Raw genomic sequence first — 24556 nt, 5'->3', positions numbered from 1 at the left:
GCTTCTAAATTCTCCTCTTGTGTATTGGTTAATCTCTAACTTGCATGTGTGGACATAATTAGCTTCCCTGTTTTCTGTTTAGGAATAGCGATGGCCGAATGTCAGGGAGGGATGTGCCGCAGTGCTGTGTGCATGTTGTGGTGTGGTGGCACAGTGTAGCAATTTCATCATTGCACTAAAAGTTCGTAAATTGTGCACAGCCTCCCCCCATCCTCATCCAAGTCTCTAGAATTTGTGTCAGCTTTGGCTTCAGGTTATTGTGCAAATCATTTTGGGAAGTGGGAATATAAAAAGCTGGGAGAGACTGGTGGCTTTTTTGGTTTTGAAAATAATGAAACGGAGCTTCTAAAATAGGATACGATTTGATTTGGTTAAAGGTTCTTGTGGGATGCTGGCGGTGTGGAGATGTGGTTTTGTATCTTCACCTGGAAATCCGTTTCAATTGCATTCATTTTTTCCCCAACTACGACAGAGTTTGTGGATTTACTTGTTTTTCTTTCTGAAGGTCAGGGAATAACGGCATTGTCAAAGCTGTGTGCCTCCCGTCTCTGCGTAAGCACCAGCGCCTGACATGTCCCTGTCCGCTGCTGCGCTGCCCCGGCTCCCGCGTGCCCTGCTTTCTACTGCCGCTTTAATCTCAAGCAGCTGCCCCTCTTACGCCCGTGCTGGGCATCTTTAAAGCACACCGTTAATCGTGCCAAGTTCTGTAGTGAGTTTATGGAATAGGCTGGTGCCAACTAGGGCAGGATGCGCAAAATCCCTTCTCTTATGACCTGTCCTGAGATCTGAGCTCCGATATTCAGAGGTGAAACAATTAGAGTAGTTAACGCGTCCTCCTGTCGTCTTCTTCTGGACTTTCTCTGCACAACTAGTCTCTAGTACCGGTCATCCATAGTGCGGGCCATGAGCCAAGCAATTTAGTTATTCTTCAATATTAAACATGAAAAATAATTTCATTTGAGTATGCAGTGGGGAAAAACACTGAGAAGGGGATGGAACTGGGGAGCTAAATCAATGAGTCTCTCTCCCTGAGAGCCGCGCTGAGGGATGCTACTCAGCTGAAACTGAGGATTAAACGTCGCGTTCCAATATCTTACATCTGTTAAGGAGATTAGGAACTGAAAGTCTGTCTGTTAATATTTCACACCAGGGTAGGTATAAGCCAGTAAACTACCACCTCATTATCGTTGTCAGACTCCATTTTAATGAGATTTTTATTAACGCCTAATGTGACCTTTTGCTTCCCTCTTAAGTCTCTTACATCGATTTGCCGGGGAAAGCAAAGCCTCTTTTTCTGCTTCTGAGCTGTTTCAAGTAGTGGGAGGCTGAGCCGTTTCCTCCCCTCTGAACCCTTCCTGCGGACGCCATCGTGTTCCCGCTGTACTGGGGAGAGGTGGGCGGTGCGATGGGGATATTTGCAGTCCACAGGGGCTGCTTCCATCGAGCAGCGCTGCGCCGCATGGGACCCGCTGCACTGGAGAGAAACTAGGCGGGAGATCAAGTGGAGCAGTGAGGTGGAGACGGGGGATAACGGCATTCCTGGGGAACGTTTGCCGGTGGCTGCAGCATCAGCACGAGGGAGAGCGTTGTCAGGAGGGGCAGGAACCCACTGCTGACACTGCCCAATGGGGCGACAGTTTTCAGCGGTCAGGGTTCGTCTTCCAGCGTTTTCTTTCAGTTTGCTCAAAGTCACGTAACGGTCCAGAGGTCCGTCTCTGTTTGCTCTGCAGTCAGAAGGATTTCTGTTCTCTTTAGCAATAACTGTTGTCCCTCTCCTCCGCAGGTGCTGCTGAGCCAGGTGCATCGCCTGCGAGCTCTTGATTTGCTGGGAAGATTTTTGGACCTGGGGCCGTGGGCAGTGAGCCTGGTGCGTGGATGCTGCACGTTGCCTTGTACAAGTCTAGTTCCTCTCAGTATAGGCGATAAATGCAAACGATGATTTATGGAAGGACGATGTGGAAGATATTCCGCAGATTTGACAAACGACCAGTGTTTTGTGTGTTCTTCATGCGTGTAAAATGGAGAAAGCGTCCCTAACAGAAAAGCGGTTTGCATTAATCAAGAAGGCCAAAGAGCTGTTCGTTTGCATTACAGTGGAGAGGATTTCCTGGGGAAGAGTTTAGTGTAAAATATTGTAGGGGACAAAACGGGAGAAAATGTCTGGGACAAATAAGAAGGTTTGTCATGTAAAATAAATAACAACAAAAAAGCCCAGATGAGCATTATCTGCTCGCTCAGCTTCCTGGCTGCATCGTTTTCTGTCTGTTTGGTCTCTGGAATTTATAAGCCCTTCTGAGAAGGCGGCAGCTGCCTTCTGCATTTTGGAAAGCGGCTAGCACAGCGTGGATGACAAATAAGAATTAAACAGAGGAGCAGTTTAAAACAGTCCTGTAAATGGAGCTGTTTGTTGATAACGGTGTTGAAGGTGAACCACCAGCTGGTTGTGGAATAACTCTATGACGGGACCTCTTGCTGGTTTTCTTTACCTCCCCCCTTCATCTCAGCCAGGACTCCCCTCTCCGTGCTCGCGCGGGCGGCTCAGCCCTCAGGGGCAGGAAACAGTTACGCATTGAAGGTGATGTTAAGCCCTCTGAGGGTATGATCCTCTACGAGGATCACAACATGGCTGCGGGTCAGCCGCGGTGGCCTTTGCTCCCGCCCTTCCCCGCTTCGCGGAGTGCGCTGGCCGCGCCGTGCCGGGCGTTGGGGGTGACAGCCCCGGACCCGGCGCGGCAGGCGTGGGCCCCGCCGGACGTTCCCTGACCCTTGGGAAGGCTGTCTGCGGTCACGGTGGGATTCTCAAAGATTTTCCGTGGTGCGTGTCCCGCTGTGAGCGCAGTCTCTAATCCCACGGAAAAGATTTGGTAAAAAGCCCGTGTAAGGCGAGAGGCCTATTTAATTTCCAGTGGGAAGACTGTAATTATTGAGCTTTTGCAGTATGTTTACTTGTGAGAGCAAACGGCCCCCTCTGAGGAGAGTGCAGCGTATCATGAAGCATAAAATAGCCCAGGCTGTAATGAGCAGGAGCCGGGGATAGATTAACTCCCGGTCTCTGTGGACCAAACGAGTCTGAAAATGTCTGGTGACATCCGAGATTAAAACGAGCAGTAGACAAATACACAGGGATGCCCTCTTGGTGAGGAATGTATGACATTGTTTTCTGCCAGATTCCTCATCTGTGCCGCTGCACGCGGGGAGGCCGAGCCGCTCACCAGCCTCTGCTCTTCTCTCTGCCTCCCAGGCCCTCTCTGTTGGCATTTTCCCGTATGTGCTGAAGCTACTTCAGAGTTCGGCTCGTGAGCTGAGACCGCTCCTTGTCTTCATCTGGGCCAAAATTCTGGCAGTGGACAGCGTGAGTACTTCTGAACGCGGCTGTTTCTTTGGGCTTTCAGCAACATGTGCTTTACCGAGACTTTCTCCTGAGGTACTTCAAAAAGGCACTGGATCGCGTGGAGACCAGTGCATTATCTCAGTCATTTATTCCGCCTGTAGAAAAGCTCATTTCTGAAACTTTGTGGGTGGAACCCCCGGTGCGGCGCTGACGCCGGGCGGTGTGGCTGCGGGGATGAGAGCAGGTTTGCTCTGTCTATTGACGCGGCAGCGTCACGGCCGCATCCCGCAGGCCCCGGTTCCCCTCCGGCGCCGGGGACAGGCGCTGCAGGTGAACGCCATCAGATCTCACTGAGTGTGTCTTTAGGGGGGAGATGGCGCTTTGCTTGTTGAAGGGGCTTAGATTGCGCTCGTCCCTTCTGTCACACGTTCCCGGGCGAGAGCGCGCGGGCACACGCTCGTACTCCCCCTCAACTGGTTCACTTTGGATTGTGATCGAATGTGTTTTGTTCGAGACCGTTCCTGCTGGTTCCCAAACCAGGCTGGGGGTACTTCTCAGACGGGATTTTTCTAGAAATAAATCAAAAGTAATTTTTGGTGACTTTAACTTACAAATCCTACTCCAAGTCTAACGTGCTTGCTGGTGCGTTGGAGGCGGTCGGCACAGAAGCAGTCACCCCCCCAGAAAACAGGGGATTCCTACCCCGGGCCCGTGATTCTGCTCTTCTCTGCAGTATTTTAGCACCTTTTGGGATGAGATTTAAAAACTGAGCCCTGATTTTTAAAGCTGGCCTTAGCCAGAGCTCTAGTTTGTGGGGTTTAAAATAAATAATTAAGCAGACCAGTAATTGCAGATAAATTTATATAGACTCCGTGGTTTGTGGGTGCAATTAGTCGAGCAGTATAAAATTATTAGGAGTGATGCGCGCAGTTAATTGCAGGCTCGGTTATAAGCCAATGTGAAATTGCCTGAACTGCTTGTACAAGTTGGATCTTGCCTGTTCGGGGGGTTACTTTTGTTATATCTCTTCCATTTTAGTATGGAGAATAATATTGAATTTGTTGGAATTTTTACCCACTGCTGATCTAGCATTGTCAGGTTTAGTTTTATAAATATATTTTCATTAACATCCTAAGAGGATTTTGGAAGGCAAAGAAAATGAAAACTATTCATCTTAAAGCTACTCCTGAAAAGCTTATTTTTGATGCATGCCTCTCCGTGGCTGCGCCTCAGCCCCAGGTACGGTTCAGGGTAGGCTCATGTATAATTTACACGGCGTGTTGTGCCATCCTTCACTTTCTCGGGGGGTGACGCCAGTCTGAGAGGGCTCTTTCCCCTCGTCCTCTCCTCCACCAGCAGCTTTCTCCCTCCCATAGCCTATTTTATTGCCCCACTCCTTTGGTGGCTGCACTTGAAAAGAAAACCACAGCAAAAATACTCTGGAAATTTGTATTAGGATTTCTTTCCGCTGTTTCACTAGCAAGCTCCGCAGACAAGTGGTGGAAGTGAGAAGGGGGAGAGGGTGACTCCGGCAGCGAAGGGCAACGAACACTGCCAAGGGAGGGGACAGGCAGCGGCGTGACTTGTCACTCCGTAAAGGGAACAAATACGTCATTATATCAGAAGCGAAAAGAAGGCTTTATTGTTACATGCTAAATATCAATACAGGCATGTCTTTTCCCTCCTCTGCTGACAGAAGGTTTGGCCGTGCATGCTTGAAACAAATCCAGTAATGTAACCCAGTGATGTTAGGGATGGCTTAGGGAGCGCACGTGGTGCATCGAGGAGCGAGGGGAGCTCTGCTCTCGTCCCTCCCCAGCACTGGGAGCTTCAGATGTTCTGCGAGTGCCGAGGTTTCACACCAGCCTGCAGCTTGCTTTGCTCGTGCTCTGTCAGTGCTCACCAGTGTAGCTGCTTATTCCTCGAGGAGGAGGTGGTACCGGTGCCGCCTTCCCGTGCGGTTGGCGGGACCTGAGCCGGGAGGTTGGGGCCGGCGCGCCGGCGTTAGGGGAGCTGCTCCCTCCCTCCAGCCCCGGGAGTTCGGGTAACGGTGGCGGCACACCGGGCGCGGGGTGAGGACGGGCAGCCTTCTCTTTGCTGGTGTCTGCCTGCGTTAGGCGAGGAGATTGGGTTTTGTAAGGAACAGAAAGTGCTCACGCTGAGAAGGAAAAGGGGGAAAAGGAGCCTGCGTTCCGTGCTGCGTTGCGCAGAAGGCGGGAGAGCCTCTCGTAGCTGCAGCCTGGCGCCAATCCACTCCCTCTGCTCTTTGCTCTGCCAAAACCAGCATCTTTACTCCCTTCAGCAATAAAATATTCTCTCGCATCTCTGTCTTGCAATCCCTTCTCCTTTCAACAATTAGTTCCCTCCTTCACCTTCTACGCCTGATAAAATATACATGACCCTGTCTCTGGCATGAAGCGATAGGACCACAGTCACGGGGGAAGCTGATTGCCGAGGCAGTGTTTCCTCCCTTAAATTTTCACTTTCGTAGTACGTATTCTTTTGGTTTGACCCTAATATGTCAACCTGAGGCCTGAGTTGGTATGTTAGCAAAACCACAGTGTACGCCATGCGCGTCACTGCTGATACTACCCCGGGAAAACCCGCGTTACTCTCCTTACGGGCTTTTAAAGGCAGTGTGTTGCTCAGCAGTGTGTGATGGTGTGCAGTAGGAGATCATGCTACTACACGCTACTGGGTACCGATTTAGTACACCGCAGTACTCGACCAAATAAGACAACAATTAGTCTCACTTGCGTAGATGAGTTGAAATCTTCTTGTCAAAATCTAGTCCCGCCGAGGCGGGGGATTGGACAGAGTATAAAGAATGAATATATAAAGAATGAATAATTCCTCCTCTGCCCCCCCCATGATTTACTGGTAATTGCCCGTCGATGTGGGCCGCTGCAAGAGGAAGATGTGCTCGGCGCATTGCGTGCGGCGCTCTCCAGGAGCGTCCTGCCCGGGGAGGACAGTGCTCTGCAGTCACAGGACACACGGTCCCGTCCCGGCTGCCGGGCTCGTGCCCACGGGGGGCTGACCACACGGCGCAGGCTGCCTGCTCGGCGCTTGCTGGCGGGCGTGTGACCATAGTGTCCTCTAAAGGGAGAGGTGGGGGCACTGCCCCCTGCCCGGGGGACCTCACGGATTTGACGGGGGTCTCACAGTCGTTGGGGAGATGCCTCACTGTGCAGCTGGAAGGTAGCGAGCAGCAATTATCAGCAAATCTGATTTAGGGGAAGCTAATTGCCTCGGCATGGGGTTGGAAATCAAGGGGAGAATTAGACGAGGGGCTTTTAGAAGATCTAATCTTACATAATTTTTATTGTGTTAAACTTAAAAAAAATAAATTAGTTGGATTCCTCCTTGGGTTTGCCTTTGGTGGCTCTTGAATATTAGTGAAGGTTTAACAAGAGACAGAGAGACGGCAAATTTAACTCTTCTCCTGAGTAGGGGGTCCTGTTTTCAGTCACTGTCTGTGGGGCCGGAGGGTGGCAGAGGGTTCCTTCCTTCAGACGCTGCTCTTCCCCGTCGGCCCTTCTCCTGCGGGGATGTGGGGTTGCAGCCCCGACGGAGGGCTTGCGCTTGCTTTGGCTTCTTGAATAAAAACAAGATTTGAGAAAAATTATTAAGACACGAAATATTCATACATCATTGGAGGAAAAAATCTTTTTTGTGTTATTGTACTCATTGTGTTTTTCTCTGTCTCATTTTTCAGTCGTGCCAAGCTGACCTTGTGAAGGACAACGGTCACAAGTATTTCCTTTCGGTTCTGGCAGATCCTTATATGCCAGTAAGGACAAGTCATCTTTATTCAGACTCTTCTAGCATGTGCTTAGCTTCTCTTGGCGGCTCTGTTGCTGTTCGGCTGTGTCGATGCCTCCCGCCCCCCTCCCCGCTGACACCCACCGCGCCGCCGGCGAGAGGCAGCGCTGACCAGGGGAGTTAAAAATGCTGCTGCCAGGTCGGGTGACAGAGAGAGCCCAACCAAAGAGGAATTTGCGAACTTGTTTGAAGTTGCGTAAGCGCAGATTGCTCGGGGGGGCGATGGGGGCTGGGGGCTCGCTGGGTGCCGCGGCAGCCGAATTGCGCTGCAGCCCTCGTAATGCTCTCTGCGCTGTAGTTTCCCGTGAAGGGTGTTTGTGTGCCTTCTCCCGAGCAGTAGACACAGGGTGGTTGGGAGGATCGCTCCGGCAGCCTGATGAAGCGTCTCCGGTGGAACTAGTGACAGGACTGCATGACAAGAAAATTCTAGCGTCCTTTCCCCTCGCCTCTTATTCTGATGTGATAGCAACTGCACTTAGAATAACCTCATGTTTCAGAACGCGCGGGATATAGTTGTTCTCCGACCTGTTTTCTAGATACCAATTAGTTGTGTGTTGTTTTAAGGCTGAACACAGGACGATGACGGCTTTTATCCTGGCTGTAATTGTTAACAACTACAACACCGGGCAGGTGAGTCCCGGCACCCTTCCTCCTTCCACTCGCTCCTGCCCCTTCTCTGCCATGCGCCTTCGCGGCGATCAAAGCGTCCTGGCTTGTGTTAAAGCACAGCCCTGAGCTGGAAAACTGAAATAGAAGATTGCTTTACATTATTTTTGTGTGGATTGAAAGAAAAATTGACCTGGAGGTGTGACAAACACATTATGTACCTGGCGGCGGGATGTGGAGGTTAAGGACACGAGTCACTCGAGATCGGCCCCTCAGGCAGCGCGCTGCCGGGCTCGCGGAGGAGCCTCTCGAGTGGAAACGTGATGGGTGTGATCAAGTTCTTGGGAGGGGTATATGGAATGAGCCATAAACCTTGGGGCTCTGACATGTGCGAGGAATATTTCCAATGAGAAAAAAACCAGGCTTTATGCATTACAGGAAGCATTTTGAGTGCTCAGCTATTTAACTAGCTGTAGCAGCGTGTAGTTGACCTTCCCTTCATGCTGCTTCCAAATGGTATTTTATAACAAAATCAGTATATAGCCCCTGAATAATTATTTTCTCTCGATTTCCTGTCTATTTCAGAAATAATCTTCTTTTTTGATGATGAGGTGGGAAGCTGTCATCCAAAATAAATTGCATTGATTTGTGTTTTAGGAAGCTTGCCTTCAAGGAAACCTGATTGCCATTTGCCTGGAGCAGTTAAATGATCCACATCCTCTTCTGCGTCAGTGGGTGGCCATTTGTTTAGGACGCATTTGGCAGAACTTTGACTCAGCCAGGTGGTGTGGCGTGAGAGACAGCGCTCATGAAAAGCTCTACAGTCTCCTCTCGGATCCAATCCCAGAGGTAAAAATCCAACTTTTTTGATAAACATCAGTTGAATTGTCAGAGTTCTGGCAGAGGGCTACAGAAATACTTACAAAACCGGGGCCTTCAAGAGCTTCATGATTGTGTCTGGTTCAAAGAAAGATCTTACTGCTGTTTCTTCGAGGTGGTGCAAATCATCCCAGCCCTGCAAGGAGGTAATCAAAGAAATGCAGGGGGAGTTCGTACAGCCCCAAAGCCCTGGAACCTTGGCACCGGAGTTAGGAAGCACCACATTTTTTGCTTACTTGCATATCAGAAGCTCGTTAAAAATGGGGTCCCAAAACTCACTCTGTGTTGCAAAAAACCCTCTAGTCTTTTTGTCCAAGTATGAAAACTGTTGTCCTCCTGGTACGTGTGAAAATACATCTTCAATCGAATGTGTTTTACCTTTGTGACAAACTCAGCAAGAGAGAAGCGCTTCTTGTGCAGAGCCTGGCTGTGATTGACAGAGCCTGTCAGACCCCAGTGAAATTACAGCGCGTGTGGGAGAAGGAAGCCTGGAGATAAACGCCGTTGCTAACGTGCAGTGATTAAAGATTAGATTCCCCTTTCCATCCAGGCTTTCTCTCCCGCATCCTCCACCTCCTTTCTCTGGCCCCGGCTTTCCGCCGGCATGAGCGGTCCCTGTGCGCGGGCGGGCGGGCGGCTGCCCTTACAGCACAGCCCTACATCTCTTTGAGAACTGGAGCGAGCGTTTCTGCTTTATGCAGCGCATCCTGCAGCGGCTGATTATGCCGTATCCCACTGTTTGCAGTCTCTGCCGAGGCCGGCGGTAAGATTCCCGAGCCACCTGATCCCTCTGCTCTTTGTGTGATCTGGCAAAGCGTACCCTGATTTGAGCTGCTGCCTTTTCTCCATCTCTTTTTTCCATCATCTTCTGCCTTTCTGTAAGCCCTTATCTCAAGACGGTATTCAGCACTCTTATTAAAGAGATTCACAGCCCAACAGTAACTCCCTGTGTACCTTATTCCTGTTAATTAATATTCGAGGCAATGTCAACTGGAACAATCACCCATGGGAAGGTCACCGAGTATTGTGGGAAATTAAGTATACTCCCGCGTCTCTCAATACTTACAACGCAGTGCTTTGCTGAATCTGTTTTGGTTTTTACTCTCCGTGGGCCTCCGTTTAGCCCTCACTCCTTACCTGACACGGTAGTCTGGCTTTCCAGAGACGCCGTTTGTGGGCATGAAGAATCCCACTGGCAAACCTCGAGCTGGAAACGAGGAAAATAATAATGAATGTTTGTGTCTCGCAGGTCCGCTGTGCTGCAGTCTTTGCACTGGGAACATTTGTGGGCAACTCAGCTGAACGGACCGATCACTCCACCACCATCGATCACAACGTAGCCATGATGTTGGCGCAACTCATCAACGACGGGAGCCCCATGGTTAGAAAGGTACGGAGAGGCCGGCGGCACCCACGTGGGGTGGGTTCGTGCTGACGAGCTCTGCGCTATGCCTCATCAGAGCGTGCATTATTTAATGACTTTTCAATGAATGTGACTCATTTGGAAGTATCTGTTTCATCATGAAGTCTTTTAACTTCACGTCCTGCTGAGAAGCACCACACGCGCGTGACGCCACCAGTGAGAACGGCCACGTCAGCCCACTGCGGCGGCCGAGGGCTCGGCGCTGCGCCGTGCGCTGCACGCTCAGGGGGTCACACGCAGCAGCGTTCTGGGATGCTGTTTGGGCCATTTGCCCTTTTTCAGTGCACATATTACAACATTTCATTTACAATTTGCGATAAAAGGAGCCCACTGACAGGAATAACAGGAGTCGAGTGTAGTATGTCATGGTGTGCAGGTGTTGACAAGATTGTTGTTCAGATCAAAATGTTTCTGCTCTTTAACAGTGGACCTCTGATTTAACTCATGTATTCCACTAAGCAAATGTCTGAAATAGGAGTAACAGTCTCAGGGGTTTGTGGGAATTTTTATATCCTGGATTTTTTTCATTTAAAGAGAATGTGAAGACAGGGATAAGGAAGGAGAGCAATTACACCGAAGCCGATTACTGTTTTGATTGCAGTATTTTACATTACAGCATCTCAGGTTTTAAATGAAATAGTGATGTGTTGCTAGAAACATGGAGTATGTGGCGGTCCTGGGGGAGGAAGAGGAGAGGGAGTCAGAGTGCTGTGGAGAGAACATGAGTGCTCCGTCCAGTAGAAAGATCTTGCTGCTTTTAGAAACCACGGGGACAGATGACAGACTGTTTCAAAGTAATTCTCCAGGTTTTGGAGAATTACAATTTCTGATGCGCCATCAGTGGTACATTAAATAGTCTTTGACGTTCTGGATTGTTCTTGGTGGGTGTACTTAGGCGTCCTAATGCTTGTGTTTACTTAACTGGAACATCAACACCCTGACAGTTGTCACCAGCGTTGTGAGGATTAATTTTTGTTGTCTCGTTCCAGCATTTAATCAGTTTAATTCAAGAGAGAACTGCATGTCACACTGTATGCTCTTTGAGATTCATAAATCTCTCTTTTGGAGATTAGTCCCCTGAACAGAGAGCAGCAGCCAAAGCCAGCTCTCCGCCTCTCCTGTGTGCTGTTTCCAGGCGCGTAGCGAGCCCTGCCTGATTGAGGGCTGAACTTCACCTCCTCTGCCCTCCCCACCCCACCCCGGTAATTCAGGTTCTCGAGTTGCATTTAGGAGGAGCGGACTGACGATCCCCGCAGGTGGGCAGCTCTGGTCTCATGTCAGCCGCCGACACTGCGGGTCAGTACGAGACTGAGCGGTTCAGCGTAGGATTCAAACGCCAGCGCTCTTCATGGAAGAGCTGAGCCGTGTCCGCAGGGGCCTCTTGTCAGGTTCTGTTCCCTTCAGCTCGGAGCAAACGTAGGACGGGCTGTAGGACGAGAGCTCTGCTCCGTGCGGACGTGTGCACCACTGGGAGAGGGTCCGGCTGTGCCGTGGAGGGCTGAGGACACCGATGCTCAGCACAGCCCATCAGTGCTCTGCAGGAGACACACGCGTCTCCCGGTGAGACTGCTGCGCGCACCGGCGCTGCTCGCCAGTCCAGTACTTCCTGTGACACCGCACCGGTTTGACTATATTGGGCAGAATCAAAGAGGAGTGGGAGCCTGTTCAGGTGTAAAAGACTTAGGAAGAATTACATTTGAAACAGAGCGCTCTGGCTTTCGTCCCTGGGAAGGGAAAATTGTTAGTCTGGATGGCCACCCAGTCATCTCAGCAGTAACGAGCATATTGTTCCGTGTTTCCCTTTGGTCCATTGTTTCTGACCTAGGCAACCACGAATACTGTTTCTTCTGCTCTTTCCGTAGGAGCTGGTGGTGGCTTTAAGTCACCTGGTGGTTCAGTACGAGAGCAATTTCTGCACCGTCGCCTTGCAGTTCATGGAAGAGGAGAAGAATTACCCACTCCCTTCTCCAGCTGCCACAGGTAGGCGGCTTGGGTTCGTGTGGGCGGGAAATGTATGGCCTGAAGGCGCTTGGCAACTTTTATTTAAAGAGTTTGCCCAACGCAATGAAATACTTGCTGGTGGTGATTTATCAAGCAGCACCCTCGCCACAAAGCTGAGTGGCACAGTGGGTGGCTCTGATGTCTGTTTGGCACTGTAATACATTGCACCGGAGAAAGGCATCCGCTGAGCCTCCGCCTAAAACCCGGCTGTAGCTCAGCCCAAGTTGCAGAGACTGAGCACCCTGTCGAATTCAGAGGGATTCCCTCCAGATCAAGGCTGAAGTTTTTTTGTCAAGGCAGTACACAGGCTTCCCAGACTGGTTTTTTCCCCTCAGATTGTTCCTGAAACTTCAGTGTCACACTGACCTAATGAGAAGCTTCACCAACAGTGGGCCAACTGTACTCTGCTACTGCAAAGCACCAGCCGAGAAGCGGTGAAGAACTTTGTGCTCTGTGGTCCCATACCTCTTGTTGTTTCTGTTGCTTTATGTGAGGAATGAAAAGCCCTGGTGAAATTGTTGCTAGCCTCGTATTTTCTGTAGATGTTAAGTACATTGGAAATCTTGAAGGATAATGGGACTGTTGCAATGGAAGCTCGGAGACAAGAGGACGTGCTGCCTCTGCAATGAGTAGTTTAATCTCCCTATTGTCTGAATAACTACATCCTATTGGAAAATAAGCTTCTCCACATTTGTACTTTTTGCTGCAGGAAATAAACATTACATGCGGTTTATATAGTGCTTTTCCTTATCCAAAAGAATCCCAAAGTATTTATCATCAGTAGGATGCACTGGGAGCGTTGGCCCCACCGCCGTAATGCAGCCACCTCTGCAGTGAGCGAAATAGCCATTCTGAAGCCACGGTACTGTGTCTGTGCGCAGGAATGAAAATGAGGAAGTTTGGGTAATGATGAGTATCCAGGTCATGGGTGAAATATGAGTTGAAACCAGGCCTGAAATTCGGTTGGGAAACCAGGACTTTCATAACTCTTTATAATGAGACAATTTACTGGATTTTTAATGAGCAGAAGCAGAGAGCAGCCTGCAAATGCTGCCTACTAAACGGCATCTGTGGAGCAGCGTGTCCTAGCACAGTGTCTGGGCAGTGGCCCAGCACCGACCTGGAGAGGAGAATGCTCATGCCTCTCTGGGTACCATGCAGGCAGTGGCGAGGCGAGGCGAGGCTCACCTGGTTTTATTGGATGTAAAAAAGCCCACAGCCCAAACAGCAGACACGCGGTCCTTCCTGATTATGTGCAGAGGATCCTTTGTCATACCTCCTTCCATTTTAGCCTAACGGGCAATGACTAAATTCTGTTCACATTGGTAATATTTTAGTTCCGTTATTGCTGGGAAATAACCAAAAGGCGGTGATCGCTTTGGTTACATCTATAATTATGAAATTTTGCATCCACAGAGGGTGGGAGTTTGACACCAGTGCGAGATGGTCCATGTACACCACGGCTGCGGTCCGTCAGCTCTTACGGGAACATCCGAGCAGTCACCACAGCTAGGAACCTGAACAAGTCCTTGCAGAACCTCAGTCTGAACGAAGAATGTAAGAGACATTTCAAAATCCTTTCTTTTTTCTTTACCTCTTCTTCCCCCGCTCCTGTCTCCTGCAAGCCAGGAAATACCACGTGCAAGACAACATGAGCTGAATCTTTAGCCCAGATTATCCAGCTGCCAGCTCCGAGGGCTTAGATGAAAACCCCCCTCATAATTAGTTTCAGTTTTCTGGTCATTAGTATTGATTTTTCTGAGTGTTTGGGGACCAAAAAGGTGCCTTCCGACTTCCTAACACGCATGGATTTTTAACGGAATCTTTTCTGACCCCTTGATGCTTACTCTGTTTAAACATTCATTGTTCAAAAGGGGACGTTGTGGATTTGCCTGCGCCTTCACTGAGCGGTGCAGGGTTTAGAAAAGGGCTGTTATGCCTGGGTAAAAATTGTGCTCTCACCAGTTCTTGTTTCGGCATCTGCCCTCTTTTCTTTTGGCAGCTGGAAGCTCTGTTGCATTTTCTCCTGGGAATCTCAGCACCAGCAGCAGTGCCAGCAGCACCTTGGGCAGCCCCGAGAATGAAGAGTATATCCTGTCCTTTGAGACGATTGACAAGATGAGACGAGTCAGCTCTTACTCTTCTCTGAATTCACTAATAGGTGAGTAGAGACTCTCTCACCCTCTCTTTGGTGTTCCCTTCCTTCACATGCTCGCACTAGCTTTTGTGGAAAGTTTGGATCTTAGCTCCTGCTAGATCTTACTCCGGCAAAGTTTCTCCGAACGCTAGAAATGCAGCTCTTGTGTTTGGTTGGGGTACGTGCAGAGCAGAGTCCCTCCTGCTCTGATGGAGGGACTGGAAATGAGCTCCCGGCTCCAGCTGTGCACTACGATGGGCAGCGGTCCTGTTAGGAATTTGAGCACAAAACCGTAGCGTATCCAGGAGTTTCACACGCACTGCAGGGTCCTTGGGTAGAGAACGAAAGCGAGGACTCCCCGTCCCGCGGGCGGCAGTTGGCCACACTGGCACTAACTGCTTCCCCTGGTTATTTTTCACGTGGGTTGTATTTCTGCACAGCTCAGCCCCTTTATTGCGTTACGCATCCAAGAAAGCCTTACCAAGCTACTCTCCTATGCGGGTTTATATGTACATTGCTAAAAGAGGACATAAAAAAGAAGAAATCCCAGGCTGTGTCTTAGAAGCAAGAAGACTGAGTGTTTCATAGAAATGTGCTTTTGTGCAAAAAGTTCCGTGGCTGATCCCGCTGCCTCCGATCCCCTCTCCGTTATTTCCTCCCGGGTGAGCAGCTCTAACAGCACTACAGCATGGAACTCTTTAACACCACTCAACAGTCCCTTTGTCTCCCGGCGGCCGGCTCGCTGCGTGGTGTACAGAACTCTGCAGAGCAGAGGGCTCGAGCACAGAAGGAAGGGAAATTTCACTTGTGTTTATGTAGCACACGGCCGATTTGTGTAGTGGATTATTTGCATTTCTTTTATAGACCAGAACTGGAATGTTTATATTGAGATAGTTCAACTCAGTTGTTTTTCAAGTAACTTTCTCAGTCGTGTCTGATTGCTGCAACAGCATTGCTTTAAACTAGCTGGAGTTTCTCAAACCACGTGAACCCTGTGGACAAGGTGCAGAAGGACCCAGCCCCTGGGAGGGCCGCCGGGGCGCGGGGAGGCAGCGCGCAGCGGGGAGGTGCTGGGGGAAGCCTCTGTTTTCTTTGGAATGGGTAAATGTGCCCGTATTTTTCTAGCCTTCAAAAATCAGTGAAAAAAGAGTGCTGTAACTCAGAGAGGAGTCCACCCAGGTGACAGACTTGCCTTGACTGAAGAAACGTTTTGCTCTACTCTGTGTTTTCGGGAAGAAGTGACGGTGACTTGACTCTCCTGAGTTGAAACATTCTGGGGCTGAAATTCCTGAGCCCCTGTGGCCATTTAAAACCATGTATTCATCGGAAACTGGATCAATTCATTTGCTCTTGATCGTAGGTCATGAAATTGGATCTTCTAAAGCGTGACAGGAATGTTAGGAAATTTCTCTCCATCTTAAGTGAGAACTTGAGTTTTCCTCATTTCTACTGGTGCATACTGGTGTCTGCTTGATGGCTTGTGCGTGTCTCACGAGCGTTACAGCACAGTTGGAAAAGGCTCTGGAGATGAGCTGGAGATGAGTGCGGCAGACCTAGGAAAACAAGAAGAGCAGTTCTCCAAAGCCTCCCTCATTCCTATTCAATCGGAAGAGTTCATATCCAGCTGGAAACGGCAGAGCTTATAGAAGTGTTTAAAATTCATAACTCACACAGAATCCCATTACCTTCAGCATTTGCCTGCTGAAAGCCGGGCTTTTTTCATTTCTGCTGAAGAATCACCACCTTCCAGCCTGCTCGCTCCGGCTCCCCAAGGAAAGAGTTTTCAAAACGCCATCAGCTCCAGCCGCCCTCAGCGGTGCCGTGCAGCCGGGCTCAGATTAACCCCTTTCTTTAAAGTTTTAATGTGCAATAAAATACCGCTGTACAGCTGGCAGGAGTGGGGTAACTTGGAGCAGAGTGCGGCTGGGTGACCGGCTCCTCTTGACTGAAGAAATGTTTCGCTCCACTCTCTGTCTTTTGGAAGAAGTGACGGTGATTTGGCTCTGCAGTGATGACTCTGCCAAATGTCTGAGACAGGCGCAGCAGTAAGAAGGCTGCTTTGGGCACGTGGGTAGACTCGGACCAAAGCAGAAATCTAGGCTGTAATAATAAAAGAAGACATTTTCAACCACGGTTTAATTCTGTGTTGCGTACTCTGCATTCCCTGGGTTGATTCGCTGATGTTCAGGGCTTTCTTCCTCTCTTGCGGTCTTGGGAACATGGTGCTGAGGGGTCGTGCTGGGTCAGTCTGTGCACTTTACTGACACTGCGGCATCATACAACGTAGCTCTTCCCATAAACCGGAGGAAAACCTCTCCGTTCCTTCTTGTGCCGTTTCACAAACAGCTGCTCGGGTAACTGCAGGCCACGTGTCCCCGTGGAGTGCCCCCACGCGCTTCTCGTCCGGGAGTGCTGTGTTCCGGCAGACCCTTCCTTGGCCCGACAGTCCTCTTACCAGAGGCCCACGTTTTCAAGCTGGCGAGAGGCAGATTTTGGTTAGTCAACAAAGGCGTCCGTTTGGGTGGGAAGCTAAGCCTTGCTGCTTTTTCCGTACAGCTCCTCATCCGTCTTGGTGTCCTGGAAATTTTTAGATTAGTATAGTTTTAAGATAGGAAGCGGGAAGGAATTAAGATGGGGGTTTTGCATACCTTGAGGCTGATTATTCATATCCCAACTGCATGATTAAAGTCTTTGTCCTACAGAGAGCATTGCTGGAAAGATTATATTAAGGAATGATCAGAGGAGGAGGAAAATAAATCTTGGAGCGACGAATTGCTGGGGAGTAGCTCTCTGTTGCAGCAGCAGAGACTGGGGGCAGAAAGCTGTTTGCCACATCACAGGATCCGTCCCGAAGAGCTGCCTCGAAGTAACCCTTCCAGCGGGAGTTACTGCAGCGCGGATGAGGAGAGCGCGAGGTGTAGGTGGGCAGTGAGCCGGCGCAGATCGGCGAGCGAGTGCTGGGGCAGGTGGAGCCTCCTTCTCTCTCACCAGCCAGTACATTTAAATGCAGAGGCATAATGAGCAGTAACTGGTCAACCAGCAGCATCTATAGATAGTAACTTGCACAGCAGCAAAGCCCAGGGATCTGAGTGGTTTTTGGGAATGGAAGCTGACGTAGGGGCTGGTCATGGTGGGCTGCTTTCACGTTGGCCATGACAGCCCTGGTCCAGGGCCAGTACCTGCTCTGAGGGAACGTACTTTCTCCTAATGAGCCGCTTCTGGTTTCTGTTGCAAAGTGAAAAAGCTCGTGCTTTGCCATTGGAGTCGCCGTCGGGGGCTGGAGTGGGCAGGAGCCCCTTCGCCCAGCCCCGTGCAAAGAGACCAGCTTGCAGACTGCCAGGTCTGTGCAAGAAGCGCTGATTTGCTGTCCCAGTAGGGAGGAGGCTGCTCTCCGCGGTTGTCGAAGTAGAGTTCAGAGAGCAATTGGGATTTCAGATGTTCTCTTCGTCCAAGTAGCTCTCGCAGAACCTTCTGTGTCGCTCACGGAGAGCTTCTGGAGGTCCGGGCTTAGAACCACTGCAGTGATGTTTACAGGGAACTGGAAAGAAACCCTGTCAAAGCCTGCCAAATCCAAAAGAGTAAATAAAAACGTTAGCACTCAGTTTGGCATCCACCGTGGTTGTCCCCTCCGTGTACTCGGTGACCCGGGGGCAGGAGCTCAGCCGGGTCCCTCCCTCAGCGCCCCGGCGCGGTGCTTGCTGTTAAATCGAGCTAAGAGTTGTGCGTATGCAAAGAAAATCAAAGTCGTCAGTAAAGGCAGGTAATTTATTTTTGACATTCTTAGTGGAGAGGCATCATTTTGTAAACGTAAATCTATACTGCAAGGTCCATTTAACTGCCTTTGAATCAGGCTGACTAATTACAGAGCTGTCTGCTTAGATTAACACCCCGTCCCCCTTTGCTCGGCTCTTTGTTTGCATCTCATGGAGATTTTTTTGCGTTTTAGTCCATTACATGAAATCAAGCTGCTGTTCCTCCTGCCACCTCTGCTGCCTGCCATTGTCCCACTGCCTCGGCGCTGAGGTTTTTACAAGGAGCGGTGTCAGCTGTGTCACTCGACTGAGTCAGCGCAGAGAACGGCGCTCGCAGGGGCGGGGGGACGGCGGAAGAAAGGACCGGTCCTGCCAGCGCTGCGCCCGAGATGCCTTTGTAGAAATTCCCTCTGTTCTTTTCAAAGGCTGCGAGTGAATGAGGAATTGCGCTGGTGCAGTTGTGTTTCAAATGTGGTTTTTTTCCTGACGCTTACATGTATAAAAAATGTTGTTGGGTTTTTTCTTCGCGATTGCGTCATGAGCGCGGTGGTTATCAGAGACGCTAGAAAATGCGATGGGTACTCTCTCGCTCTCCCTTTCTCTCCCTTTCCTTTTACTGTCTTTCAAGGGCTTTAAAAGAAGTCAAGCCGTTCAGATTTCCCATCGGTCCGTGTGCGGCACAGCCGTGGGAGGCAGAGCTCTGTGCAGACCCCAGATGACATTCCTGCCCGGCCGCTTCACGGGCTGCGGCTCTTTTTCCCCTCACAGCTCGCAGCACGTCGTCTCTCTGCCTCTCCTGCTCTTTCTCCTTCCCCCTCCTCCTTTTCTTTCCCTGGTAATAGATGCTTCCAGGATGAACGTGGCAATTGCAAAAATAAAACCTGAATGGGCGGCAGCCTGGAGAGGACAGACAGCCATCCTATCGCCATCCTTTGCCCTTGGGAGGCCTGAGCCTCCCCCAAGCAGAGACTTACTTTATTGCGTATTGACATTTTCTTTGTTTAAACGCGGATACGAGAGCTTCTGAAGAAGACAATGGCTTTTGCCTGTTGTGACCAAAGCCAACCCCTGAGCTTGTGTCCCGCGCCGTTCAGTTCTGCTCAGCTCATACACGCCATCCTCACGCGTTCCGTGGTGTCGCGCGCTTTGGGCTCTGTCCTCAGCTGGTGCAAACCGAACGGGACAGATCAGCGCCCTTTGACTCCGCCGTATCATGGCAGTTGTTACTGCCCTCTCAGGTTATCAGCTTGTTCGGTTTTCCTGGGTGGGTTTAGCATTGCTGTGTCTCTGTCAGGCCCCGTGTCCTGCGTCCTTCGGAGAGGTTGGCATTAGCTGTAGGGCGTACGTAGCCCCCAGCAGACGGGCAGCGCTGTCCCGGTGGTGCTGCCACAAAATTTTGTGAGGTTTCTGCCTGCGACTCTGTAAGTAGGCGCCACTTGGAAAATCCCTGGGCCATCGGCTGAGCGAGAGACCCTTCCCTGTGCAGGTCGGGTGGGAGGATGGAGTGAGGTTATTGCCTTTGCAGAGCGCTTTGTCGCGCGCTGGGGAATGTTTCTGGCAGAAGGACGATTCCCTTGGCTACGGCAGACAGCGCGTGAAGCGTGCGCCCTCTGGAAGCTTACTACGGTGCGCTCCCTGCCTTCTTCAGCCAAAGTTAACAAAACTGGACTGGCCAAGTCTATTTTCTGTTGGTTTGCGCATCAGGTTTAGCAGCTACGCGAGGTGAGGAGCTGCTCGTTGACCGAGGAGCCCTTTCTTCCTGGCTCAACGCTTTATATTTAGATGCCTCCCAGAAACACGAAAGGAAACGCGGTAACAGCTTGATCTGTCATTTACCATTGATTGTGACTCATCTGAAATTCTTATTTTAGTTCCTTTTTTGTTAGTGCAACCGCTTTAATGTTGTCCAAATGGCTCAACTCCCGAACGACGGTGTTACAACTCTTAGACGTTGTGAGGGTTAGAAGAAAGAATAACAAATTAAAGATTCGCCTAAAAGCAGCAAAATAAAATGTTCGCAGAATTTTGTCAGTTGTTGCAACTGCTTATTAATTTGATTTGTACTTTGAATCTGTCAGTCCCTTCTGCTGAAATACCAAACGGCAGATATTCTCATTAAATAACTAATTGGCAATTGAGGAATTGATACAAATGTCAATAGGAAAGACGGAGTTGGACTTAGTGCTTCGCAAGGGTGCACGTCCCAAAGCTTCATTTTTAACATTTAGATATTTAGTAAACTTGCAGGATGTATAAAACCCTGAACATTCAAGCTGAGTATTAGTGCTTAAAACAGCAATAAAAATAACCATGAAAATATAAGCCAGTAACTGTGGTTTTATACTGTTTAGTATTTTAACTCAGGAGACCCAAAGACATTGTCCATTTGGCCGTTCCTGATGATTTGTTTCAGGAGTAGAAAACCGGCAGCTTGACCGAAGCTGATTTAGGTGGTCTGTAATTTATTTTGCTTTCTCCCACTTCTGTTTTGCAAGCCCTTGCAGAGTTCACAGAGACAGATGGAACGGAGACAAAATGCCCATGTAGGGAGTTTTTGAGCTCTTCTCTTGATGTTTTCTTAGATGTCACTGTGATGTTTGGAGGTCTAATGAATTTTCTCACATAAGATCAAAGAGTTTGAGTTGATGGATTGTCACGTGCTGTGGGGCTTTGTTTTTTGTTTTGTTCTTTGTTGTAGGTGTGAGTTTCAACAGCGTTTACACCCAGATTTGGAGAGTACTCCTTCACCTCGCTGCTGACCCCTATCCTGACGTCTCCGACTTGGCTATGAAAGTTCTCAACAGCATCGCCTACAAGGTACGTCCTTCTGTCCGCCCGTGCGTCCGCGAGGCGCGTGTGTGTTGATTCGTGCCGTGCTGAGGCAGAGCGTAGGCAGACTGAGCTGAGCGGGTCCCGTGGAGGGCTCTGGTCAGCGGCCGTAGTTCAGTCTGGGTCTGTTGCAGAAGGAGCTTTTAACCTTTCAAAGTGATAAACACTCCTGAAGTCCCGAGCAGGTAAAATACACAAACGGGGGAGGGCCTGGGATTGTTTTAGGGTATAAATTAGGTACAGACCTTAGACAGTAGGTCTTGTTTAGAAGTCTACTTATCTACATCGGTCCCTGGGAGAAACCTTAAATATACTTCATGAAATTATCCGTTTGCAAACCGATTTAGATTATGCAAGTGGGACTGGCCTGCAGACTGAAGCCTCAACGGCTCTCCAACCCAGGTGAACTAGTACATGTGAGTCAGCATGCAGACACCCCCGCCACTCTCACCTCCTCAGCCCGGGCCTGATCCGCCTAAGCCACCATCCTCATCACATTTCATCCTCCGAGGGTGACAAGATGTCCCTGGAGGCTGCCATCGCTGCCGATTCAGAATTGCCAGCCTGGGGAGCTGTAGAAGCACCCTCACCTCCCACCCGAAACGAAGCACCAGGCCACCCCAGAACATCTTCTCACCAACTGCCTTCCCCCCTCCCCGCCCCAGGCGGGCTGTCGGAAAGCTGTCGGAACGCCGTCCTTCCCACCCGCTTCCTAGCTGCTGTAGCATCCAGCCCATGAGCCATCGCAGTGCAAGGTGACGTCTCTTACTGAGCATTTCCAGGGAACAGGCCTAAACCTTCAGACGTAGGCTTCCGAGCTGAAGTTGCAGTAAGAGATGCCAGCGTTGTGCACGACCATTTTAATGCCTTAGAGATTTCTTGCTCTTAAATCTGATTTCCTATTGAGAAAATAGTTGTTATTATTTGAACTCTCTTATGTTTTTAAGTATACGCGTCAGTGAGTGGTGAAGTCTGGGGTTTGGGACAGAGGATTATTTTGACAGTGGGGGCGATGAGGTCAGCCCTTCCCTGGTGATTCGGGAGCACAACAAGTTACTGTCAGGCTGGAGACGCCAAACTCAGGTGAATAAGAAAAGGAAAAGGGGAAAAATTTTCCCCTTCTCCGCTCCAGATGCATGAAACTATTTCGGTTCTGTATTTTGGAAGGCTCTTTCCAAAATGAAATGTCGCTCCTACTATGGGATTGAAAGGGATATAAAGAGGAACCGGATCTGCTTTTCCTGTCTTAAACATTTTTTCAGGACTTACTCCCTTGCTGGTGGAAAGCGGCGTATAAATATTAATAAAGCGGCTGCTGTGCCCTGCGGATGTCTTCAGTAGAGCGCCGTGGGTCTGCTTAGCCAGCAGGAATTGTTATGTTAGGTTGTGATATCTGTAGTTAATGTTGTGGCTGGTTTGGTAAATTCTGCGTTGATCCTGACAATTTTGGACTCAAATGTCTTGGTGCTGAATGGGGTCCCAAAGCTGGAGCGATGGGAGTCGTGCGTCTCGCGCTCTGCCGCTCGCGCAGCTGCCCTCTCCCCGGCAGCGCCTGTCCAAGCGGTTTTGCAAAATAATAAAGGAAGTATTCCTCTTTACAAAGTTTTTTATCTGGGGACGCTTCAGTGGAGAAAACTTATTTGTTCTTCTTTGTCTCAGCCATAAGATCCGTAAGGAAAGTACTTAAGTGTGCGATTTGTCCGGCAGTGTGGGCGGCTGCGTGTGGAGTGGGCTGACGGCCGTGCACTTGGTGATGCTGTGGGCTCTGCTTCTGCCAGTACCACCTGGCTTAGGCAGCCTCTGAAAAGGCTTTTTTTGCTTAAAAAAAATAAAATATCCTATTAGCGGCCCACAAAAATGGAAGTTAAGGCTTCAGGTCCTGGGTTATGGTCTGGCCTCTACTCATTTCATTATGGCCAAAGCTCCCGCTGCGAGCAGCGCTGCCAGGGCTCCCAGCCTGACTCCCGTCTCTGCCGCTGCGAGCTCGGGCAGGTTATAGGAGCTGTCTGATGGGTAATGCAAATTAGTAACAATTAAATTTTTGCTAACTGTATCCTGAGATCTTGCCTCGGTGCTAACGAAGCTGTGTTGGATGTAAAAGGGAGCAGCCGGGATGCTGCCCGCTGGCCCTCCCCAGGGTGTGCAAACAGCGCGTCCTCCATTTTGTTGTTTGCATTTTATCGTTGAATAAAACCAAAAGTTGATTTTCTCGCTTAAACAAAAATACTGCTCCAGGTGAATTAAAGCACTTGAATATTTAGGCGTTCAACCCTTTTGTTGTAATTCATACAAAATTCAGGGAACGAGAGGTTCCATTTAGGAACTTGGGCATCTGAAGTTTTCCTGCATTGACAGCGGAAGGGAACGTGGGAGCTGCGTGGCGGCGCCCGCTGGCGTTGGGCTTCTCAGCCGAAATTAGCCGTGGGCTTGTCCCGCTGGATGGTGCCGGTGAACTGCACCTTCCTTTGTGGTGACCTAAATATTTAGCCTCAAAACGTTGCCAAGCTCTGGGCTTTAAGTCTTTATGACTTTTAATCCTCTCTGGGAGCAGCGGGCGTTAGCGGTGCGAGCCGGTTGCCCTGAGGGGCGATCAGACAACGCGCCGAGAGCGGTGTGGTCGGAGGGCGGTAGAAGAGTCGGTATTGCTACACTTCCTACTGCCCTGCGGGAAAACACGGGACCAGTACTGTGAGTTTTGTGACCGGGCAAAAGTCCAGTCTGAGAGTCTGCATTTGTGAAACAGTCATTTGCGAGGCGCTGTGTGCATTAAAAGCAGAATTTTTGTTTTCAAATGAGACCAGTCTTATGCGGGATTTTTAATGGCACCATGAATATAGATCTTTGTCTACCGGAGAACTCCGGTGGTCTTTAACTGGGGCGATGTCTTCCTGAGCAGCCGGTGAGTAGGTTGCACAGACGGGCATCCTTCCTGCATGTGAAACGCGCCGGTTTATTTCATGGGCTGATTAGACACTGCGAGTTCTCACACAGATTGCGGCTGTGTTGTGATTTATATTTATGATGCAGATTGGAATGGTACAACTCTCACTCCCAGCCTGATCTTTTAAAAAATCCAAAACACGCTTTTTGCCTGCACCAAAACAAACAAAAAGGACTCAGCAATCGATGTTGGCCTTTTAAGACTTTTTGAAATCACAATTAATTAAGGAAAGTTTGCATCCTCCCCGGTTGCTTCATCCAGCTGTTTTTAAAGGAAGGCTTGAGGCTGAGTTATCCCAGGAGTTATTCCTCCACGCCATCACTCCTTGGTACAGGCTTTTCTCTGCATAAGCAAGTAATTCTGACAGTGTGCTCTTCTTTTTTTAACCTGGAATCAATTTGCAAAATTATGAATTACCATCTCCCCTCCTGAAAAGAGATGATTTGACTGGCAGAGGAGCAAATCCCCGGGAAAGGGGGAGCTGCTGCCTCCAGCAAAATACGCTGTCATATCACTCAACTGCGGCACTCGCACTGCTCGCTGCTTTCAGAAAAGAAATGGCTTTTTTATTTTTCCCTGGAAAAGGAGGGCTGTCTGCCACGCTCACCTCTCTGTGTACACCTTCAGCCAACCATCGTTAGCCAACCTTGTCCCTCTGCTGGGAAACGAGGTGACCTGACCCGTTTCAGGTGACAGAGACCCGACTGCCAGAATCTTAAACCTGAGCCTTCTGTGGCTAATTAAAACTAGTTATGAATAATAATATGTCACTAGTTGATAATTGCTTCTCCTTTCTTTCCATTCTGACGGCGGGATCGTCTGTCCCAGCCCT

At 49.8% G+C, this 24556-nt stretch overlaps 1 protein-coding gene across 1 annotated transcript in view; it reads left to right on the top strand.

The window, feature by feature from the left end:
• The window catches only part of RPTOR (regulatory associated protein of MTOR complex 1), a 150654-nt gene that overhangs the window by 88221 nt on the left and 37877 nt on the right, over nucleotides 1-24556 (top strand). Inside the window, exons 12-21 of the mRNA XM_082492144.1 lie at nucleotides 1784-1867; nucleotides 3242-3352; nucleotides 7050-7124; nucleotides 7721-7786; nucleotides 8420-8611; nucleotides 9891-10031; nucleotides 11927-12044; nucleotides 13482-13622; nucleotides 14068-14226; nucleotides 20653-20771. Of these exons, the coding sequence (XP_082348270.1) occupies nucleotides 1784-1867; nucleotides 3242-3352; nucleotides 7050-7124; nucleotides 7721-7786; nucleotides 8420-8611; nucleotides 9891-10031; nucleotides 11927-12044; nucleotides 13482-13622; nucleotides 14068-14226; nucleotides 20653-20771 (1206 nt within the window). The remainder of the gene's footprint in view (nucleotides 1-1783; nucleotides 1868-3241; nucleotides 3353-7049; nucleotides 7125-7720; nucleotides 7787-8419; nucleotides 8612-9890; nucleotides 10032-11926; nucleotides 12045-13481; nucleotides 13623-14067; nucleotides 14227-20652; nucleotides 20772-24556) is intronic.

This window comes from Vanellus vanellus (genome assembly GCF_965231255.1).
Source record: "Vanellus vanellus genome assembly, chromosome: 17".
NCBI classification, from domain to species: domain Eukaryota; kingdom Metazoa; phylum Chordata; class Aves; order Charadriiformes; family Charadriidae; genus Vanellus; species Vanellus vanellus.
Note: the sequence above shows the minus strand (reverse complement) of the source record. Positions and strands in the feature narration are given on the sequence as shown.